General features: G+C 53.1%; 7 protein-coding genes across 7 annotated transcripts; 3 read left to right on the top strand and 4 right to left on the bottom strand.

The window, feature by feature from the left end:
* Window positions 1-811: 811 nt before the first annotated feature.
* On the bottom strand, window positions 812-2,864 carry ASPBRDRAFT_47074 (NCS2 family permease). The gene is made up of 4 exons (XM_067625770.1): window positions 2,749-2,864; window positions 1,775-2,695; window positions 1,620-1,724; window positions 812-1,572 (listed from the first exon to the last, which is right to left on the bottom strand). The coding sequence occupies exons 2-4, from the start codon at window positions 2,657-2,659 to the stop codon at window positions 964-966; spliced, it is 1,599 nt and encodes a 532-aa protein (XP_067475373.1). The 5' UTR covers window positions 2,660-2,695; window positions 2,749-2,864; the 3' UTR covers window positions 812-963.
* A 229-nt stretch (window positions 2,865-3,093) lies between these two features.
* ASPBRDRAFT_47071 (MFS transporter) lies at window positions 3,094-5,603 on the bottom strand. Its single transcript, XM_067625768.1, has 4 exons — window positions 4,924-5,603; window positions 3,843-4,829; window positions 3,665-3,796; window positions 3,094-3,615 (listed from the first exon to the last, which is right to left on the bottom strand). The coding sequence occupies exons 1-4, from the start codon at window positions 5,286-5,288 to the stop codon at window positions 3,378-3,380; spliced, it is 1,722 nt and encodes a 573-aa protein (XP_067475372.1). The 5' UTR covers window positions 5,289-5,603; the 3' UTR covers window positions 3,094-3,377.
* A 322-nt stretch (window positions 5,604-5,925) lies between these two features.
* Window positions 5,926-7,494, top strand: ASPBRDRAFT_47070 (uncharacterized protein). The gene has a single exon (XM_067625767.1). The coding sequence runs from the start codon at window positions 6,339-6,341 to the stop codon at window positions 7,173-7,175; it is 837 nt and encodes a 278-aa protein (XP_067475371.1). The 5' UTR covers window positions 5,926-6,338; the 3' UTR covers window positions 7,176-7,494.
* A 715-nt stretch (window positions 7,495-8,209) lies between these two features.
* On the top strand, window positions 8,210-9,884 carry ASPBRDRAFT_133924 (uncharacterized protein; the record flags this gene model as incomplete). The annotated part of the gene is made up of 5 exons (XM_067618562.1): window positions 8,210-8,407; window positions 8,465-8,512; window positions 8,563-8,863; window positions 8,908-9,200; window positions 9,252-9,884. The coding sequence occupies 5 exons, from the start codon at window positions 8,210-8,212 to the stop codon at window positions 9,882-9,884; spliced, it is 1,473 nt and encodes a 490-aa protein (XP_067475370.1).
* Window positions 9,885-10,554: 670 nt separating this feature from the next.
* ASPBRDRAFT_199261 (uncharacterized protein) lies at window positions 10,555-12,435 on the top strand (the record flags this gene model as incomplete). Its single annotated transcript, XM_067621307.1, has 1 exon — window positions 10,555-12,435. The coding sequence occupies one exon, from the start codon at window positions 10,555-10,557 to the stop codon at window positions 12,433-12,435; it is 1,881 nt and encodes a 626-aa protein (XP_067475369.1).
* Window positions 12,436-13,502: 1,067 nt separating this feature from the next.
* On the bottom strand, window positions 13,503-15,190 carry ASPBRDRAFT_133732 (putative aquaglyceroporin; the record flags this gene model as incomplete). Its single annotated transcript, XM_067618542.1, has 4 exons — window positions 13,503-13,815; window positions 13,872-14,413; window positions 14,469-15,103; window positions 15,151-15,190. The coding sequence occupies 4 exons, from the start codon at window positions 15,188-15,190 to the stop codon at window positions 13,503-13,505; spliced, it is 1,530 nt and encodes a 509-aa protein (XP_067475368.1).
* A 1,095-nt stretch (window positions 15,191-16,285) lies between these two features.
* ASPBRDRAFT_47066 (uncharacterized protein) lies at window positions 16,286-17,275 on the bottom strand. The gene has a single exon (XM_067625766.1). The coding sequence runs from the start codon at window positions 17,126-17,128 to the stop codon at window positions 16,370-16,372; it is 759 nt and encodes a 252-aa protein (XP_067475367.1). The 5' UTR covers window positions 17,129-17,275; the 3' UTR covers window positions 16,286-16,369.
* Window position 17,276: the final 1 nt, after the last annotated feature.

The following is a 17,276-nucleotide window of genomic DNA, read 5'->3' as shown; positions in this document are numbered from 1 at the left end:
TCCTGAGTAGAGAGAGAGACTCGATACCCGGCTGGGTCACTGAGTGATTCCATCCCGGCTGGGAACTTCTGATGAAACAGCGTGACTGGCTGGAAGTGTCTTCCAGGTCCAGTGGTTCTGTTTTGGTGGCTGCTGATTGGCGGCCGGTGAGTGGCCGGGTATGCACCGACCTTTCCCCGCCCGGAATTACCGTATCAAGACACTGATTGGCGCGGCTGTCCAGGTACCATCCATGGTTGGTATGGTATCCCAGTGGTATTCCACCCGTACCACACCCTCTCCTCCAGCAGACTATCTAGACTACTACTAACTACTCCTAGACTAGTCTATACTCACCATCTACTCCATCGCTACTACTTCCCACTAGCAGTGACTAGTGAGTTACATAGTCTCTTATCCGCTTCCCCTCCATCCTATCTACGTACTTGTCTATGACTTCCTCCCTCCATTCATCCCCCTACATTCTTCCTAAGCCTCGCCATTCCGCGCTTCCTCTCCACCGTGGCTTCCACCATCCGCACGGTGGCTTGAAGTGCCTCGCGAAGGCGAGAACCATTCCCGTTCCAGCACAGACTGCTTCACCCGCATCGCCTTCCGCCAGCTTGTGCGACCGGAATTCAATTCCTTCGGGTAAGCCGTCTACGACCCTGGTCTATAGCAGCATTCTACTAACTCCTCTGTCCGACATGGTTCCAACAGATCGTCAGTCAGTCAGTCAGCCAGCCATTCAGTCAGTCCAACTCCCAATTGCCAAGTGCCAATTGCCAACTCCCAACTCCAACCCCCTCCCGGCCACGTTATCCCACCGGCCAGCGACCGACACAATCATCCCAGGCGGCTATCATTGGTGTACTACGAACCTCTTCTCGACCCTCGAACGTCATCCGGTCACGCGCGGCAATTGATTCCGGTATATATTACACTAGTTGGCTATAAGATCGTCGACTCCTGATTAATTACACTTTACATATCCTTGCCAGCAACCGCCACGTCTCGCTTTTCCGGCCGATCCTGTGACTCAACCGATCCCCCATCCATGACGCTGCGATCTGCCTCGTCCTCCCGCCAGAAGTCCTTCTTGCCCCGAACAGCGCGGCGTAGCCAGGGCGGGAAGAACCCGCCGGGAATCCTCCATGTCCAGGGTTCCTTTTCATCCTTATTGGGGGGCACGATCCGTCCCCGGGTCAATTTCTCGATCGCCCAGATGATGCCGTTCAGCGTGATGTAGCTCAAGATACCTGCGATCAACCCATACGCGATACTGTACGTGAACGGCATGATGGCAATGGTCAGGAAGGCGGGGACCGCGTCGCCAAGGTATCGCCAATTGATTTCGGCCGCTGCCTTAACCATCAAGGCCCCCACGATCACCAGGGTGCAGCCAGTGGCCCAGGGGGGAATGGAGGCAAAGATCGGGGCGAAGAACACGGCAATGAAGAAGCAGATGCCCGTCATGCAGGAGGTGAGCCCGGTCTTACCGCCTTCGGAGATGCCGGCGCCACTCTCGACAAATGCCGTGACAGGAGACGTGCCAAAAAGGGATCCGATTGAGATGGAAATGGCGTCCACCATCTGACTAGTCAGTCAAGGGTGTGCGACACAAAGGGGAAATTACTTACGTAGGCTAGAGCACTGCCTTCAAAATCTTGCGTGCGAGGATCAACCGTCCCGGCAAACCGCGCCATGGAGTACAGCGTGCCGGTGGTATCGAGGATATCCACATACTGCATGGGGTTAGCTGTCGTTCTCTTGCGTGTGGCATCATGCAACTAACCAGGAAGGTAATGAAGGCCAGCCCAAATTGCGATCCGTGTCCCGTGATATCCCAGTCCTGTGCAACCAGTGTGTGTTTGATTGGGTGGAAGGTGACGACTTGCTTGAAGAAGTCAAACATGCTATTTCCCAGTTCGGTGTGCGGGAAATACGTCACAGGGGTCGGTCGCGGCCACGAGATGATGGACACCAGCAGGATGCCAATGATGACGGCGCCTTTCACCCGATACAGCATTAGCAAGGCTGTCAGGACTCCACCGCAGAAAATCCCGATCCACATGGCTGGATTGCGCATTTTTGCATCCGACGGGCAGAGGCCGGTCGTCGCATCGCGGAGACCGTCCACGCAGCCCGCCAGTTCGATAGGTGAGTCCGTGGCGCCCGTCACCAACCCGATTCCCGCACTGTAGGTCAATCCGATCAACGTAAGATATAGCCCAATGCCCGTTCCGGTAGCCAGCTTGATCGATGCGGGCAGCGCGCGGGCCAACCACTGGCGGATCCCCAGCAGCGTCAAGGCCAGAAAGACCCATCCTTCGACAAAGACGGCGGTCAGAGCCACACTGTAGGGGATCATGCCAAAGCCGTGGTGTCCGACTACGGTGTAGGCAAAGTATGCATTCAGCCCCATGCCCGGTGCGAGCGCCACGGGCAAATTCGAGAAGACGCCCATAAAGAAAGTGGAAAGCGCAGCGATCGCGGCGGTCGCCGTGACAATATCGCGCTTCACCTCCTGCACGCAGAGCAAATATTCGGTGTTGGTATCGCATTGGTCGGCATAGCTTTCGGGGGGGCAGACACAAGTTCCGCCCGTGTCGGAGGTGATGGTCGCATTCACGCTAATGATGTAGGCCATGGCGAAAAACGTCGCTAAGCCGGCGCGCATCTCGGTAAAGAAAAAGCTGCCTTTCCGTTCATTAGGCTGCACAGAGTTAGTTCACTGTGTCGCATGCTCAGTCAGCCAAGCAAACCTACATGACCTGAGTTCTCCAGACGAAACCACCACCCGACAGGGCTACGAGCCACTGCCAGGTTGATGCGGTGTACCCAGTCCAGGTAGCGCATTGGTGCGACTAGTTAACTCACTACTTCCTACGCGTAGAAGTATGCAAGAGGGGATGACAGCAGGGAAGGGAAAGGGTCCCCGCGGGAACCCCGGGTTTTATCTGTCAGGGACTTCAGTTACTTGCAGTATGACTGGCAGATAAACTGCAACGAAAAAAATTTACATTAGCGAGCGATAAGCAGCAGGCAACCCCGTCATGAATTGACTCGCCGTTCCAATCCTTCGACAGAATTTCTGAATGCGGGCAGCTTGGCAGCTTGGCAGAGCCAGTACCGAGAGTCATTCCGTGGATGGCGCCCTTGGCAGCACCAGCACGAGGCAAATCACCAGCCAACGCGAGGAGGCCCCAGCGGATTCTCGCGACTCACAGCGTCCAGTCGCCAAATGCTTATCAGTCCGAGCCAGATGGTTGCCTTGGCGCCCTTGGCTTCATTTGTCACCTTTCCGGACTTCATTTACAGCTATCTAAGATAAGATATTGAAGGGTATGATGGTACGATGGTATCTATCTGCCTTACGGGCTGGACCCTGACCCTGTCTAGGCCGACTTCTCCTGGAACACCGCCGCTGCCGGGGCGAACTTGCTTCTTCGTCGCAGGGCGGGTCCAAACATGATGAACCCCACGGGAATCGGGATCATAATCGCCGCCAGACACCCCAGCAACGTGCCCGCCCACTGCACCCCCAGATTGACAAACATTTGTCGCGCAAAGAGAGGGAAGCACGCCCCGACTGCAGACCGCAGGATGGTGTTGGCGGCAAAGACCGAGGCAGCGCTGTTCGGTCAGATGGTTTCAACTACATGCGTCATGGAAAGGCACTCACAATTGCAGATACGAATCAATCAGATAATTGAAACACTGCAGGAAGATGCAGTAAATCCCAAATCCGGTGAACAGCCCGGACGCCGTCGGGGCCATCCAATGGATCGACCGCGTCCATCCAGTCCAGCCATACCTGATCTCGTTAGCCGGTTACTTGCGCAACGAAGAAGGCACCCTACCAGAAGAGTCCAATCGTGAAAGAAACTCCCCCAACAATGGCTGGGGGCAACCGCCACTCGGGGATCGGAATGTCGTTATTCGCCCTCAGCTTCTTGGTATATGAGCCCTGACTCGACAAGACAAACACACCTCCCAGGATTTCCCCAATGATCAGCCCAATGAACGGTAAGCTGCCCACCCCGAGATTCATCCCATGAATGTCCTGAAACACGACCGGATACGCCGCCAGCAAAGCATACATGAGCCCATAGATGAACGACATGTACAGCGTCACCAGGAACACAATGGGCTCGGTAAACAACATCCGAAACGGCCGACTAAAGTTCACCGTGATCAGCTCATTGAAGTCAATCTCCACCTCATCCTGCTTGGCATGAATGCCCCAATTCCTCGTCTGCCTCCTCACCGTTGACGCCTTGGCCATCAACAACGCCGGCGCATACGTCTCCTTATAAAACAGCAACAACAGCGCGGACCCCAAAAACCCCATAATTGCGGCAATGTACATCGTCCACCTCCACCCCAGATAACTCATGACAATGAACCCCCCCGTAAACGGCGACGCAAACGGGCCCACGAACACCGCCATCGCAAACATTGCGATCGCAATCCCGCGCGTCCGGTTATTGTAGATATCCGAGAAGGCCGCCGGCACAATTGACAATGGACTGGCCGCGAACAGTCCGGCAAAGAACCGCGTGAGCATGATTGTCTGCACATCCTTCGCTGTCGCCGTCGCCACGGTAAAGATACTGTACCCAAACACCCCCGCCGTGATAGGCCACCGCCGCCCGGAGAGCTCCGACGCCGGGGCCCAGAACGTCGGCCCGGCCGCAAACCCCAGTACGTACAGCGTCACGCCGAGAGTTGCGACCTCGGTGCTGATCCCGTAGTGAAGACTAATTGCCCCGACTGTGGAGGAGAAGATCGCGCTAGCGAAGGAGGCCGTAAATGTCACGTAAGCCAAGATAGCTGATAGGGTGATCCTACACCCGCAATACCCCCGGTTAGCCTCTCCCCATCCACATCACATAGTACCCAACCCAACATATATCATATCAATAAGAATGAGTGACCTACTTCGTCCTAAGATGCCAATTATGCGGATGCATCGGATCATTCTCATCCGTAAACTCCACCACATAGCGATCTGGATCCGGCAACAAGGGGGGGAACTCCTTCCCCCCACCCATCGGTAACCATTCCTCCCGGGGTATCTGAGGCGCCTTGGACCCGACGGTAGATTCGTGCGTTAGACGAAGTGTCTCGATACGCGACACCTCGATGTTTGTCTGCGGCCGACTGAGGGTGCGGGTTTCGGAGGTGCGGACGGGTTCGGAGCTCGCGTGGGCGGTTGGGATGTTTGATAGGGAGGAGGAGGAGGTGCTGGAGTGGGCGGGAGATGGGGATAGAGGTGAGGGACGACTTTGTGGGGAGGAGGGCATTTTGGTAGTTATTGATTATCATCGGGGGTTTGTGGCATATCATGATGGTGAATGGGGTGTATTTATTTGTCGAGGTGTGGTCTGTAAAGTGATGGTGTCATTGGGTATGTGATCCATGGTTGGGATTGGGTAGGGTTCGGTTGCTGGGTTGCTGGAGTGTTTTGATGATGTAGTTAAGTCTAGAGGAACGGATAGAACGGCGGAAGGGGATTGAGTTTGGGAGGTGACTGATGCGGTGATTTGCCCCGGGGATTCGCTGTTATGGTTTAGGTGTGTGAGGCCTTGTTGTTATGGAGGATGTTATAGAGTTCGTGCATACATTTTCATTCAATGCAAGCTTGGATTTGCTTTGCTTTGTTTCATTTTCATATAATCATGTCGGAAATTATATACTAGATAGTATGATACGAAATCGACACACAGGATTGACTACTATTATCATGTAATAGATTCAGTGTGGCATACTTCTCAACCCTCATCACAAGATTAGTAACCGCCATGTGAACCCCGGATTTGGCTCCCGATGACAGCCTCGGTAGACGCAGATCGACGATCGGCTGCTCGCAACGGCTGCCCTTTCGGTCCGCGATCTACATGTAGTTCCAAAGAAAATCACAGATCCACAAAAGCATATAAGGACGACTACATCTTACTTCTTATTGCAGGCATATCAACACCAGATAACACCATGTCTGCCAAATTGATCCTCCCCCTCCTCAGTCTCTTCACCCTCTATGCCATCTGGTACTACGCCGACGCCAATGGCCTCCTCGAGCTAGCCAGACAGAGCATCGACCGCAAAACACTCCCAGGCAGTGATGCACCTCTCCGAACCATCTACACGGGTCTCCCTCAACTAGACCATCTGCTCACCACCTTGACCACCTTTTTCTGGCCCACCACCGATGGAAGCCATCCCGCCTTGACCCTGCACACGCTCGGATTCGCCGGGACATTTGGCTCCGCCTGGATCCTGATAACCCTAGAATCGTGGCGCCAGGGCAACGCCTGGACACTGGCTGCATAGTACGTTCACCACCATATAGCCATATGTATGAAGCTAATGTTCTCACCACCAGCCCCCTAATATTCGGTCTCTCCGCCCAAACCCTAACCTTCGCCTTCGCAGCACCCCTCTACTGCGCATTGCAGCTCACCACCTCCATTACCTCCACCTCCCCAACCGCAACCAACATCCTCATCCCCAAAACAATCCTCACCACCCTGCCCCTAATCTTCACCCTCTCCTTCATCCTCCCCAGCGCCCTAATGATCCTCCCCATCTCCTCAACCATAACAACAGACCTAAAACAACTCTTCATTGCCCTCTGGCAACCCTTCCCAGCATACATCTCCATCCTCCTAACCCTGTTCCACACCCTCTTCTCCCCATTCATATCCACATCCACCACCACCCAAAAGAACCCCAACCTCTCCTCCCTCCGCTTCATCTACGCCTTCACCTTCTTCCACACCCTCATCCCCCACCTCGTCACCCTGACTATCTCACTATCGACCATCCTCGCCCCTGCGATCCTCTCCCCGGAGTACCGCACCGCCCTACACCCCAGTATTGTGTTCGGAATCCCCACGCCGTGGACATCGCCCGTAATACAGGTGAATAGTGTGGCGGACGGGGTGCATGCGTTCCTGAGATGGGATTACTTGATTGGGTCAGTCGGGATGGTGGTTTGGGCATGGAGGCTGTATACGAATGCGGTGAGGAAGGTGAGTGGTGGCCATACGATGGGCTGGTGTGAGTGGGTGTCGTTGGTGGTGAGGGTGGCGTTATTGGGTGTTGTTGCTGGGCCGGTGGGGGCGGCGGTGGTGTTGGTTTGGGGGAGGGATGAGATGGTTTTGGGAGGGGGTGGCGAGAAGGGGAAATAGAGTAGAGAGGAGGCTGTGGTGGTGATATGGCTGGGTTTGAAGATGAGATGGTGGAGGTGGTTGTATGTATGTCTATAATGATGATTGAATGGCGGAGTGGTAGTGTGCAGATGTAGGGTTGGGGATTATGCTGTTCTCATTGCTTATGTTTCATGACGGGCCAGAGAGTGAGTGGTCCTTGCAGAGCACATAGATCGTTGTATTGTGGTGTTATCGTCGTCTTATATCAAAGCGCCATATGGTGGGTATCTCTGCAATAGCAACGTAAGATATGGATTAATATTGTGCTCTAAACATTTAAATCAGCGAGAGGGAGGATATAGTACATAGGAAGTATAAACAACACCGGTGTCCTAAAATGGTATCCTGTCGTGCAAAGTCATGTCGGACACGTCGGGGCAGATGGTTGGTGGAACGGTGAAACAGACATGGGTGGCTGCAGGGAGCCATAAGCGTTGGATGTCTTTCATTCTCCAATTATGGTGACTACTGTGATACTTTCACTGCTGACCAGATGATTCACTCACTGGGGATCTTATTCCAGATAAATGGAGTGAATGATCATAATCATGACCAATATGCACATGCGCATAACTGGATTATGGCAGCAATCCACGACATTAAACCGAATCGGGTTAGTCGTCAACCCCGCGCCAGCACAGCTTGTTGACCGCCTGCCACAAACAGCCAGCTGCTTATCGATAAGCGGGTAAGCGACGGCCAGCACAACAAACCGAAACGAGTTTCCAATAGTTCCGCGGCTTTGCTTCTCTTCTGCTTCTCTCTCCGCCGACCAACTGCACCATTCTTTATGCATCCATCGCCAGCCACATATTATTCCCCGGTTCCCCCTCGTCCCGAGTGAATGCGAGTCAACCCATTCATTCTCAGCTTTCGGGATACGCAGCCACCTGCCCATGGTGGTCTCCGCAGATCCCTCGACGGTATTCCTTCGTGACGGTGTCTTCTCCAAGAAAACAGAAACCACAGAGATTACTATTGATTCCAGATAAATCATATACCAATCGAACAATATGCTTGGGGATGCCGAAATTCACGCTCTAGATAGCAATCTATCAACCATTGTGCAACAAAATCAGCAGCACCATGCCGATGTCCAGAATCTGCTGGAGAAGTTCCGCCAGCTCCTAGACAACTATAACAACCTCAAGAGTGACTATGAGGAGGAAAAGGAAGCCCGAGAGAAGTATAAGCGTATGGCGAGGGGTCAGGTACGCCGACCATGATCCGTCCGTATGTACCTTCGTCCAGGTCTGATGGTGGCTTAGGAGCGGAATCCTTTCGTGCTGGTCCTCGTCGATGGAGATGGCTATCTCGTAGGTGAACCCGGACTCTCGTGACAGATCATGGTTAACTCCGTGCGTAGTTTAAAGAGCATCTGCTAAAAGCCGGAGCTGATGGTGGCATTACGGCCGCCCGGATCCTGAACGATTCCATCCGCGAACTCCTCCAAGATCGACTGGGCCACCAGGCGGACCAGTGCCGCGTTATGGTGCGCATTTATGCCAACGTGCTGGGACTGTCCAAGTCATTGGCGCGCTCCGGCATTGTGGGACAAGAAGCCCGTTCTCTATCCCCCTTTACGGCAAGCTTCACCCGGGCCCAGGACCTGTTCGATTTCGTGGATGCGGGCGATAAGAAAGAGGGCGCCGACTATAAGATTCGGGGTACGAGTGGTCCTGGATATGGGGAGATCCCGAGCTAACCTCAGTAGAAATGTTCCGCCTATTTGCCGACAATAGCCAGTGTAGACATATTTTCTTCGCTGGCTGTCATGACTCCGGCTATTCTAATCTGTTGACCCCATATCGCGGCCGGACGGATCGTATCACCCTCCTTAAAGCCGCCAACTTTCACAGCGAATATGAAAGACTCGGCCTGCCGGTGCGGGAGCTTCCAGCCCTCTTTATGTCTACCTCTATTGGTGGCAATGGGAGCCCGACCAACCATACGCCTTCGTCGGCTAGTATATCCTCTAGACCGATTTGCAAACACTTTCAGAAGGTACGTGGAATCCCGCTTGCCATTCTTTGCATAGTAACTCACGTTCCTCAGGGCATTTGCCGGTACGGCAGCGCCTGCATCAAGGCCCACATACCACAGGGTCAACAACTGTCTAGATCCGACAATACCTCCTCTCCTCCAGGAAGGGAATCTCCCACGAGTGCACGCACTCAAGAGTTTTATGCCTCAGAACTTGTCCACCACCTTGATCCTATGTGGCAAGATTATATCCCCATAAACGCGGCTGGAGATCGCATTGACACCTACTGTCCGAGTCCCGCCCACGACGCCTGGGAAGCCTATTCCCGCCGCGCCAAAATTCATAAGCCGTGCAACAATCTTCATCTCGGCGGCGAATGCACCAACATAGGCTGTGACTATGATCACAGCCGTCTTGATCCAAGCTCGCTGGACGTCATGAAGTACATCCTCCGCCAACACCCCTGCCAGACGGGTCCCTCTTGCCGTTCTACCAAGTGCTTCCTCGGCCATCTCTGTCAGAAGGACGGATGCCGGGGCATCAAGCCGTGCCGCTTTAATCGTCACGCACACACACTCGATTTGCATATTGCAAAATACACCCCGTCCATCAAAAGGGATACTGGTCACTCGCGGGCTGAAAGCTCCGATGGGGCATACTTACCAGATACTGCCGAAGAATCCCAGGGCCTAATCGTATTCTGAATGTCCAATAGGACTTCAGAAAACGCATACACATACTATTTAGCTGTCTTTATTGAGACACACAGACATGTGGCAGGTTAGGGCCTGGACAATTGGTCATCATTCAGGAGAGAAAAAGACGAATAAGGAAAAGGGCACAAAGCGAGGAGGAAGCCAAGGGGTTTGATCTTGAAAACATGATACAGGTTAAGGCTATATCACTTAACCTGGCGCAAGTCTCGCGCAATAGTTACCGACGAGAATGACTGGTTTAATATGAAAGTTCCTCAGCCCCTTTCCAACAAACACTTCCATCTCGTCTAGCACCTGTCTCTGACCGGTGAGTTCCATTCAATGCTGGTTAGTCCTATTCGATGCTGGTTAGTTCCATTCATTGCTGGGAAGTCCCATGCGAGACTCAGTTGATCCAACTTCTTTCTCCTCTCCTTCCTGAAGCAAGCCACCAGCAGATCGGTAGATAGCGACAGCATCATGAGGAAAGAACCGATGCCAGAATGGCAATATCATCTCACCAAAGGTAGCAGACAAGTATATAAACCCCAATGGCAGCTGCACCCATTGCTGTCCTCCTCATCATCACTCTCAAAGACATCGTTCCTACTCTGTCTATCACCTGATCTCAACCACAGTAACTTCAGACCAAATCGTTTCAATTGCGCACTTAGCAATTATGAGCCAGCAAGAGATTCCTATTCTCCCTTACTGCATCTTTTGCAATGAGCACCACCCTGAGCCTGCTGGGAACGCTCTGTACCAGCACATCGATGACCACCTTGAAGACCTGAAGACGCGCTTCAAGGAGAGAAGAGCCCTCAATGAGACCAATCAAACGATCATCGAGTGCTGGCGGTGCTCTGGTGGCCGTCACAGGCCTCTGACATCTCCCGACGAGGAGGATGCTCATGCGATTCACTTTATCATGTTGGAAGTCGCCCATGCAAAGTGGCCGGGTGATCCTGTGAACGTCCCATGTGATTTCTGCGGCACCGAACATGCCAGATTGATTGAAGACGATCTCGAAGAACACATCCGCCTTTGCTATAACCTCACGTTTGAAACCCCCATGGATGCGCAGCCTTCGCCATCCGACCTATCTGAACTCCCACCGTCGTCCCCCATGGAGTCCCATGCGGAAGGGTCTCAGGCAGTCGGGTCGGGCGATATCGATACTGAGATGGAGGAGATGGCCCCAGAGGAGGCCGCCGACATCGAGTACGGCTCCGAAGAGGAAGATTACAATGTACTCCCTGATGACCTCGAACCCTTTTATGCAAGTCTTCACCAAGCACTCCAATCTCGGGCCACGAATCGCCGCAACTTCGCTCAGATTATATGTAACATATGTCGTCGTCATCGCGTCCCCATCGCACGCCTTCCTGAGCTCGACATCCACAACACCCTGCGGACCACGCTTGCTCCACTTCTAGCTCGATCGATGTTTAGGCCCCATATCGACGACATTGGTACGGTGACCCCACGAATGGTCTGGTCCCAACTCCGGGGTTCCTCCATGGGCGAAGCCCTGCTTCACAACAAGGTCAGACCGATCCAGGTCCTCTGTGATCTAGGGTTCCCCATCAACGGACTGATGGATAACAGCTTGACCGTCCTGGGTGCGGCCCTCATGCTCGGACACATCCGAATTGTCCGGTACCTTCTGCACCCTGAGTTCCAGCGAAAATACGGGGTTGACCCTTTCCGTTCAGTCTGCTATGACAATGGGTGGTGGGCCTCCAAAACCACTCCGATCTCCGTCTGCGTGCGCGAAAGCCATCACGAGTCTCTCAAAACGATCCTCAGCTACGAGACACCCCCCCACGTCATGCGAACCGAAGAGGTCAATCGTCTCTTCCTCACGCAGCGTTCTGAACGCCTCGTCGCCTTGTTCCGCGAGCCCTACTTCATGAACGCCCTCTTCATCGCCCCGCGCGACTCTCCCATCTCCCCGGTCCACTGCGCCATCTTGAACAGCGACCGCGGAGTCCTTGCTTACTTCCTCCGAAACCGGACGATTAGCAATCCCGCGATCCCCAACCTACGCTATTACCTCAATCTCGAAACCAGCGACATCATCGAAAATGCAACCCCTCTCCTCGTCGCCATCCACCGCGGCAACGCAGATGCCCTGGCTAACCTCCTCGCCCATCCCGAGGTCGACCCCACAAAGTCAAACTCCCGATCGCTGACTCCTCTGTACTACGCGACCCGGACCGCCAATCCCGTCCTGGTCCGCATGCTGTTGCAGCACAATGTCCGTCCGAGAGGCGTCACCGCCGTCGGCACGCCGCTCCATGCCCTGGTGGAGGCGTATAAGGATGCCAAGCGACGGCAGATGGATGTGCAGGACCCCCAGCGGTTCCAGAACCTCAAGGAAAGGCTGGCAGAGATTCAGCATCTTCTCTTGGATAAGGGCGTCAACCCAGATGCCATGACTGGTTGGGCTGGTCCTGGTCTCTCAAACAGGTCGGCCCTCCAGGTGGCTGAGAGCGTGGGGTATCGGGAGTTCTTGGAAATAGTCTTTATGCATAGACAGGCTGCTGCCGCGCAGTGAAGAATGAAAATGAGAAATGAGGGATTGGTAGTACCATGATAGTACTTTCGCTTGTGAAGGGGAAGAAAAACACAAGCCGAGAAAACTAGGGAAATCTTACCTCATCTTTCTTTTCTTTTGCTTTCTATCTATTTTCTCTCCGAAAATTAAGAAAATCAAATCATACTTTTGCTTTATAACCTTGCTTCTTGTGATATATATACATAGTAAACTGTAGTCACCTACTAATTCGACTTTCAAAACCCCCTTTATCTCTCTCATATCAAGCTCAGTGGTAATATATATCCCGAGTGACACTGTTTCACTTAAGGCCCGTAGTAGGTAACGGAGCAGCCAAAACTCTTATCTTAGTCTTCTCCCTTCGGGAGTAATCTAAATAGCTCGCCACTCTTCGACTATCTCAACTACTCAATGATAGCGTTATTTACCTAGCCCCAGATATCGCCAGCTCTACATAACTATTATCTGACAAGCTGCTGAAAAAGACTAGGAATGTCCCCGAGCCTGCAGTGGCGTTGCGGAATGGTAGAATAGTCACCAGGAAGGAAGGCCCTGTTTGTCCCAGGAGAGGTAACTAGGGAGTCCTTCTCTTTAGTATTGTATTATTCTAGAGACGACTGTTTTAGTAACCTTATTACGGGCACCTAATTAGTCTATCTAGAGACATCTAATGAAGAAAGAATGTTTAGGGGAAGTGAATTCCTTTACAGTCTAGATGTTAGACTTGAGATAGAGTATATATATCTATCTCATTACATGGAGAGATATATAGAAACTCCTAAGGACTCTCTCTATCTATATAATGATATGTCCAGTCACTCACACTAGATTGGGATTATTTCTAGGGAATTAGTAAGAAAGTCTTAGTGCTAGGGTACTTTCTACATAGTAGCTGCTATATAAGATACCAGGTTATCTTAGATTGTAGACAAGACTGTTTAACTCCAAACCCCAAGTAACAAAATCGAAAGTGACTCCAGGTAAATGCGACGCTACGTATACCGCATGCTCGCCCCCAAGCCCACACCATCATACACACAACTTCCCCATAGGCCCAAGCATCCAAATCAATCCTGATTCTCCTCTACCGCCCTCTCGATATCCCCAATCTTCCTCCTACCAAGGCGCAACTTACTCCGCAGGTTCTTCTCCTTGATCAGCAGTGCGCGCTTGCGTCTCCTTGGCGGGTAATTGATCGGGCTTTCGCCACCCGTGAACACCACTAAATCGTAGATGAATGCCCCGAACAACCCTCCGAAGATGTCAGCGACCCACGGTCCCCAGATCCACCAGGCGTGGTATTCTTTGAAGAGGTGCCCGCCCCAGCCGGCCATTACGGCTACGAGACGGGGGCCGAAGTCGCGGGGGCCGTTGAATGCTCTATTCATTTGTTAGTTGCAAAGGTTTCAAAGAGCCGGGGGGGAGAGTGTACGTACCCGCCTGTGTTGTAGCCCAATGCTAGCACGAGGACGGTGATGAGGATACCGATGATGAAGGCTTGCATACCGGCTCCTGGGGGAGCGTTGGTGTCGTCTCCTAAGGCCATGATGGTTCCGACGAGGATGGCGGTGCCTAGGAATTCGTTGAAAAAGGCCGTGGCAGGACTGACGAATTGTTTCGGTAGAGTGAGAAACGCTTGACTGGCTGTTGTTTCGCCTTGTGGTAGATTGCTCTGGACGGAGAGATTGACGATGGCGTCATGGTAGATGGCGTAGGCGAATCCACCGGCGGTGATGGCGCCGATCAGCTGGGCGAGAATGTAGATAACACATCGGCGGGCGGGAAATCCTCGCCAGAGTGACATGGAAATTGTGATAGCAGGGTTGAGGTGGCCACCAGAGATGCCACCGACTATGTAAATTCCGATCATGAAGCCGAAGCCCCAGCAGGCACTTTGGGTCATATAGGAGCCGGCTTGTCCTTCCGATGTGTAGTTTGCTAGTGCACCGCAGAGACCGAGGGTGATGGCTAAGGTTGTCTGATCATTGCATTAGTTAGGCTGGATTAGAATAGATGCCCAGGTGTGTGCTCACCCCCAACCACTCGCCTAATGGCTCCCTTAGATAGTATCGGATTTTGGACCACTTGTTGAAAAACCCCATCTCATTCTGGGGCTCCTCGCCGTTTTGCCTGGCTTCATCCGTCTTGGGGATATCCGTAGGCGGCTCTTCAGCCGCTGGAGGCGGGTGTTCTCGTCCCTGCTCTTCTCTTTCTTCCTTTCGATCCTCCGGCAAGGCTCCATACCGCATTCCGTCTCGGACCACATGAGGCAGAGGCTGCGCTAAACTCCAGACAGGCTTGTCTCCCTGCATCCCGTACTGAGGGTTAAATGACTGATACTCTGGATGCATGTAGGCGCCCTGCTGTGGTAGTGGTCCGTAATACGCATTCGGGCCTGCCAGGGAAAATTGGGCCTGGCTGCCGTAACTCTGGTTTCTCAGCGTAGCGGGAGGCTGACCCCGATAGCTCTGGTTTTGGGATACGCCAGTGCGGTGACTGGCATGGCTTTTGTTTCGCGAGAAATTTGTGCGCTGAGTTACTTGGCTTTCGTTTCGAGGGACGCCCTTTCTGGGCTCACCTGGGGGCGATTCTTCATCTTGGTCTGCTTTGGAGGATTCTCCCTCCGTTGTGTCGGACGATCGATAGCCTTTCGACTCGGTGTCGACCTCTACGCGCTGTTAGCGGGAAACCTCGTCTAGATTGATTTACACTTACGATCGAGCTCCTTGTTGAGCGACCTAACCGGGTGGACCATTGCGGTAAGTTGAGTAGTCGAAGATATCGACAATGGCAGTCGAATGGCTTACCGTCGAAGAAAATGGGTATCATATACTTCGGGGGTTCTCGTTGGGGTTATATCGTACGTTCCGCCAAGATTGCGTCACAGAAGGGGACCAGGGAACGACCGACTGCACCCATTGGTGGCTTTGTACTCAGACCCTCGTTTTGTCCACGCCACTCGCCCATTCGGCAGATTCTGCACGTTTCATCCATAATTGCGGCTGACAGATCTGGCCGGGTTTTGGTAAGGTAGGTGAAAAATCTCTGTCGAGATTGATAACAGCAAAAGTGAGCCACGGAGAGGCGATCATCCAAATACCGCCTTGTTAGTGAGACACTAGAACCGGGATGATTGCCATCCAGTCAGACCATGCCATGGCAGAGTCAGAGTAGCTTGTTGCCCGCCCCACAGACATGGATGTAGGTCTTAGCAGCAGTGCAGAAGGCATCAAGAGTAGGCAGGTCCTCACGGCAAGATGGCCTTCTCGGCTGCTAATTGGCGGGTTGCATAACCTCAGGCTGTGCGACTTGGCTGGGTGGAAACCGATCCGTTCCTTGCACTGCGCTCTTCCAGTCACCGACGCCGACCTTGATCGGCGGCTTCGGGCCCACCCGTGACATGCTGGCCCAACAGCCTTTGTTGTACGTCAAAGTAGGTTACATATGAGCCGCGAGTCACCAACTCCGACTCTGATAAGCTGGGTTCGAGACCGACAGCCTCAGGGGAAGTAAGGTGAGGCCATTTGCCAAGGAGAAGGCTATGGTCGCGATTAGCTTGGGTGGGATGGGAAAATTGTGCCTGCAGACGTCATGTATGATGCAGGTGCCATTGGCTGTTATCTGTCTCTGAAACGATCTTCTTTCTGCAGGAGATCAAAGAGGGAAGCCATTGTAGAAAGAGAGAATAGAATTGGGGATTGACGAAGAAGGCAGAACGGAATTGCCTGATCCGGCAAGTAACACACATGACGTCATCACGTGGTCCTGCCTGATCGAGAACTCTGCACGTGACTCGCAGATGCAATGCTTCTGTTGCTGTCCGTAACTTCATTTTGAAGTCATCGATTCATGGCATTGAACTATTCGCGATGCTAACATCTATAGGCATGATACACAGTCAACACTCGGCAACAGTATCTGCGCCGGGCTTGCGCTATACAGATTCCACCCCGGTGATCCGCTTAAACTGACTCTCCGTATATCGCCAGACAATCTCTCCCAGGCCCTTCTCTCGCAAGCCATCCAGAACCTCAGTTGCTTTATCTGAACTCTCCCCATCCGAAGTAACAGAATAAACACCCCCTCCCACCTGCCCATCAACGCCTCGCGCAACCACAACCCCCTCCGACAGCGGCACCCCGTCATCTCCACCATCTCTCGCCGGATACTTCGCACTCGTAGCCACAAAGAGATGTCTCTCCCCGCTCTCCAGGGCAGGAATACAGATCCAACGCCCGAAGAGCAGGAGAACAAGCCACACAATCCACATACGGAGGTTATCCACTTCTCTCGTTATCCCGGTTCTGACAGCCCCCGGGTGAGTATTGATAAATGACACAGTTGGTGCCTTCTCGGCTAGCGTCTCCAGAGCTACTGTGGTCAATGAAGTGATATGCCCGCGGAAAAAGGGGGCTGAGGCCTTCCTGCCTTCAAAGTCGGCGGTGTCAATGGGGCCTTCGGATCCGGCTGCCCCGACGGTTATGACGCGGCGGAGGCTGGTGGCTGCTTGGAGGAGAGGGAGTAGGTTTAGGATGAAGCGCACACGGGCGAAGTAGAGGAGGGATGTGATTTGGCGGAGTCCTTCGGGTGTTTCTGCAGAATAGATATCAGTCGTACACTCGGAGAAAGAGTAGTAGCAGTACCAGTCATGATGGGGCAGTGAAAGATATATATCGGAAGCATTACCCACCATTGTGCATCGCCGCTATGCCAGGTGTGAGGACCAGAAGATTCAGAGCACTTTCCTTCTTCATAATGTCGCGACAGACCTCATCAACATTGCTGAGCAAGCTAACGTCGGCGGGGATGAAGATATATTTTCCCTCTGGGTTCAGGGCTTC

Source organism: Aspergillus brasiliensis (genome assembly GCF_001889945.1).
Source record: "Aspergillus brasiliensis CBS 101740 unplaced genomic scaffold ASPBRscaffold_13, whole genome shotgun sequence".
Lineage (NCBI taxonomy): Eukaryota > Fungi > Ascomycota > Eurotiomycetes > Eurotiales > Aspergillaceae > Aspergillus > Aspergillus brasiliensis.
The sequence above is the reverse complement of the archived record's forward strand: the minus strand, read 5'-3'. Positions and strand labels throughout refer to the sequence as shown.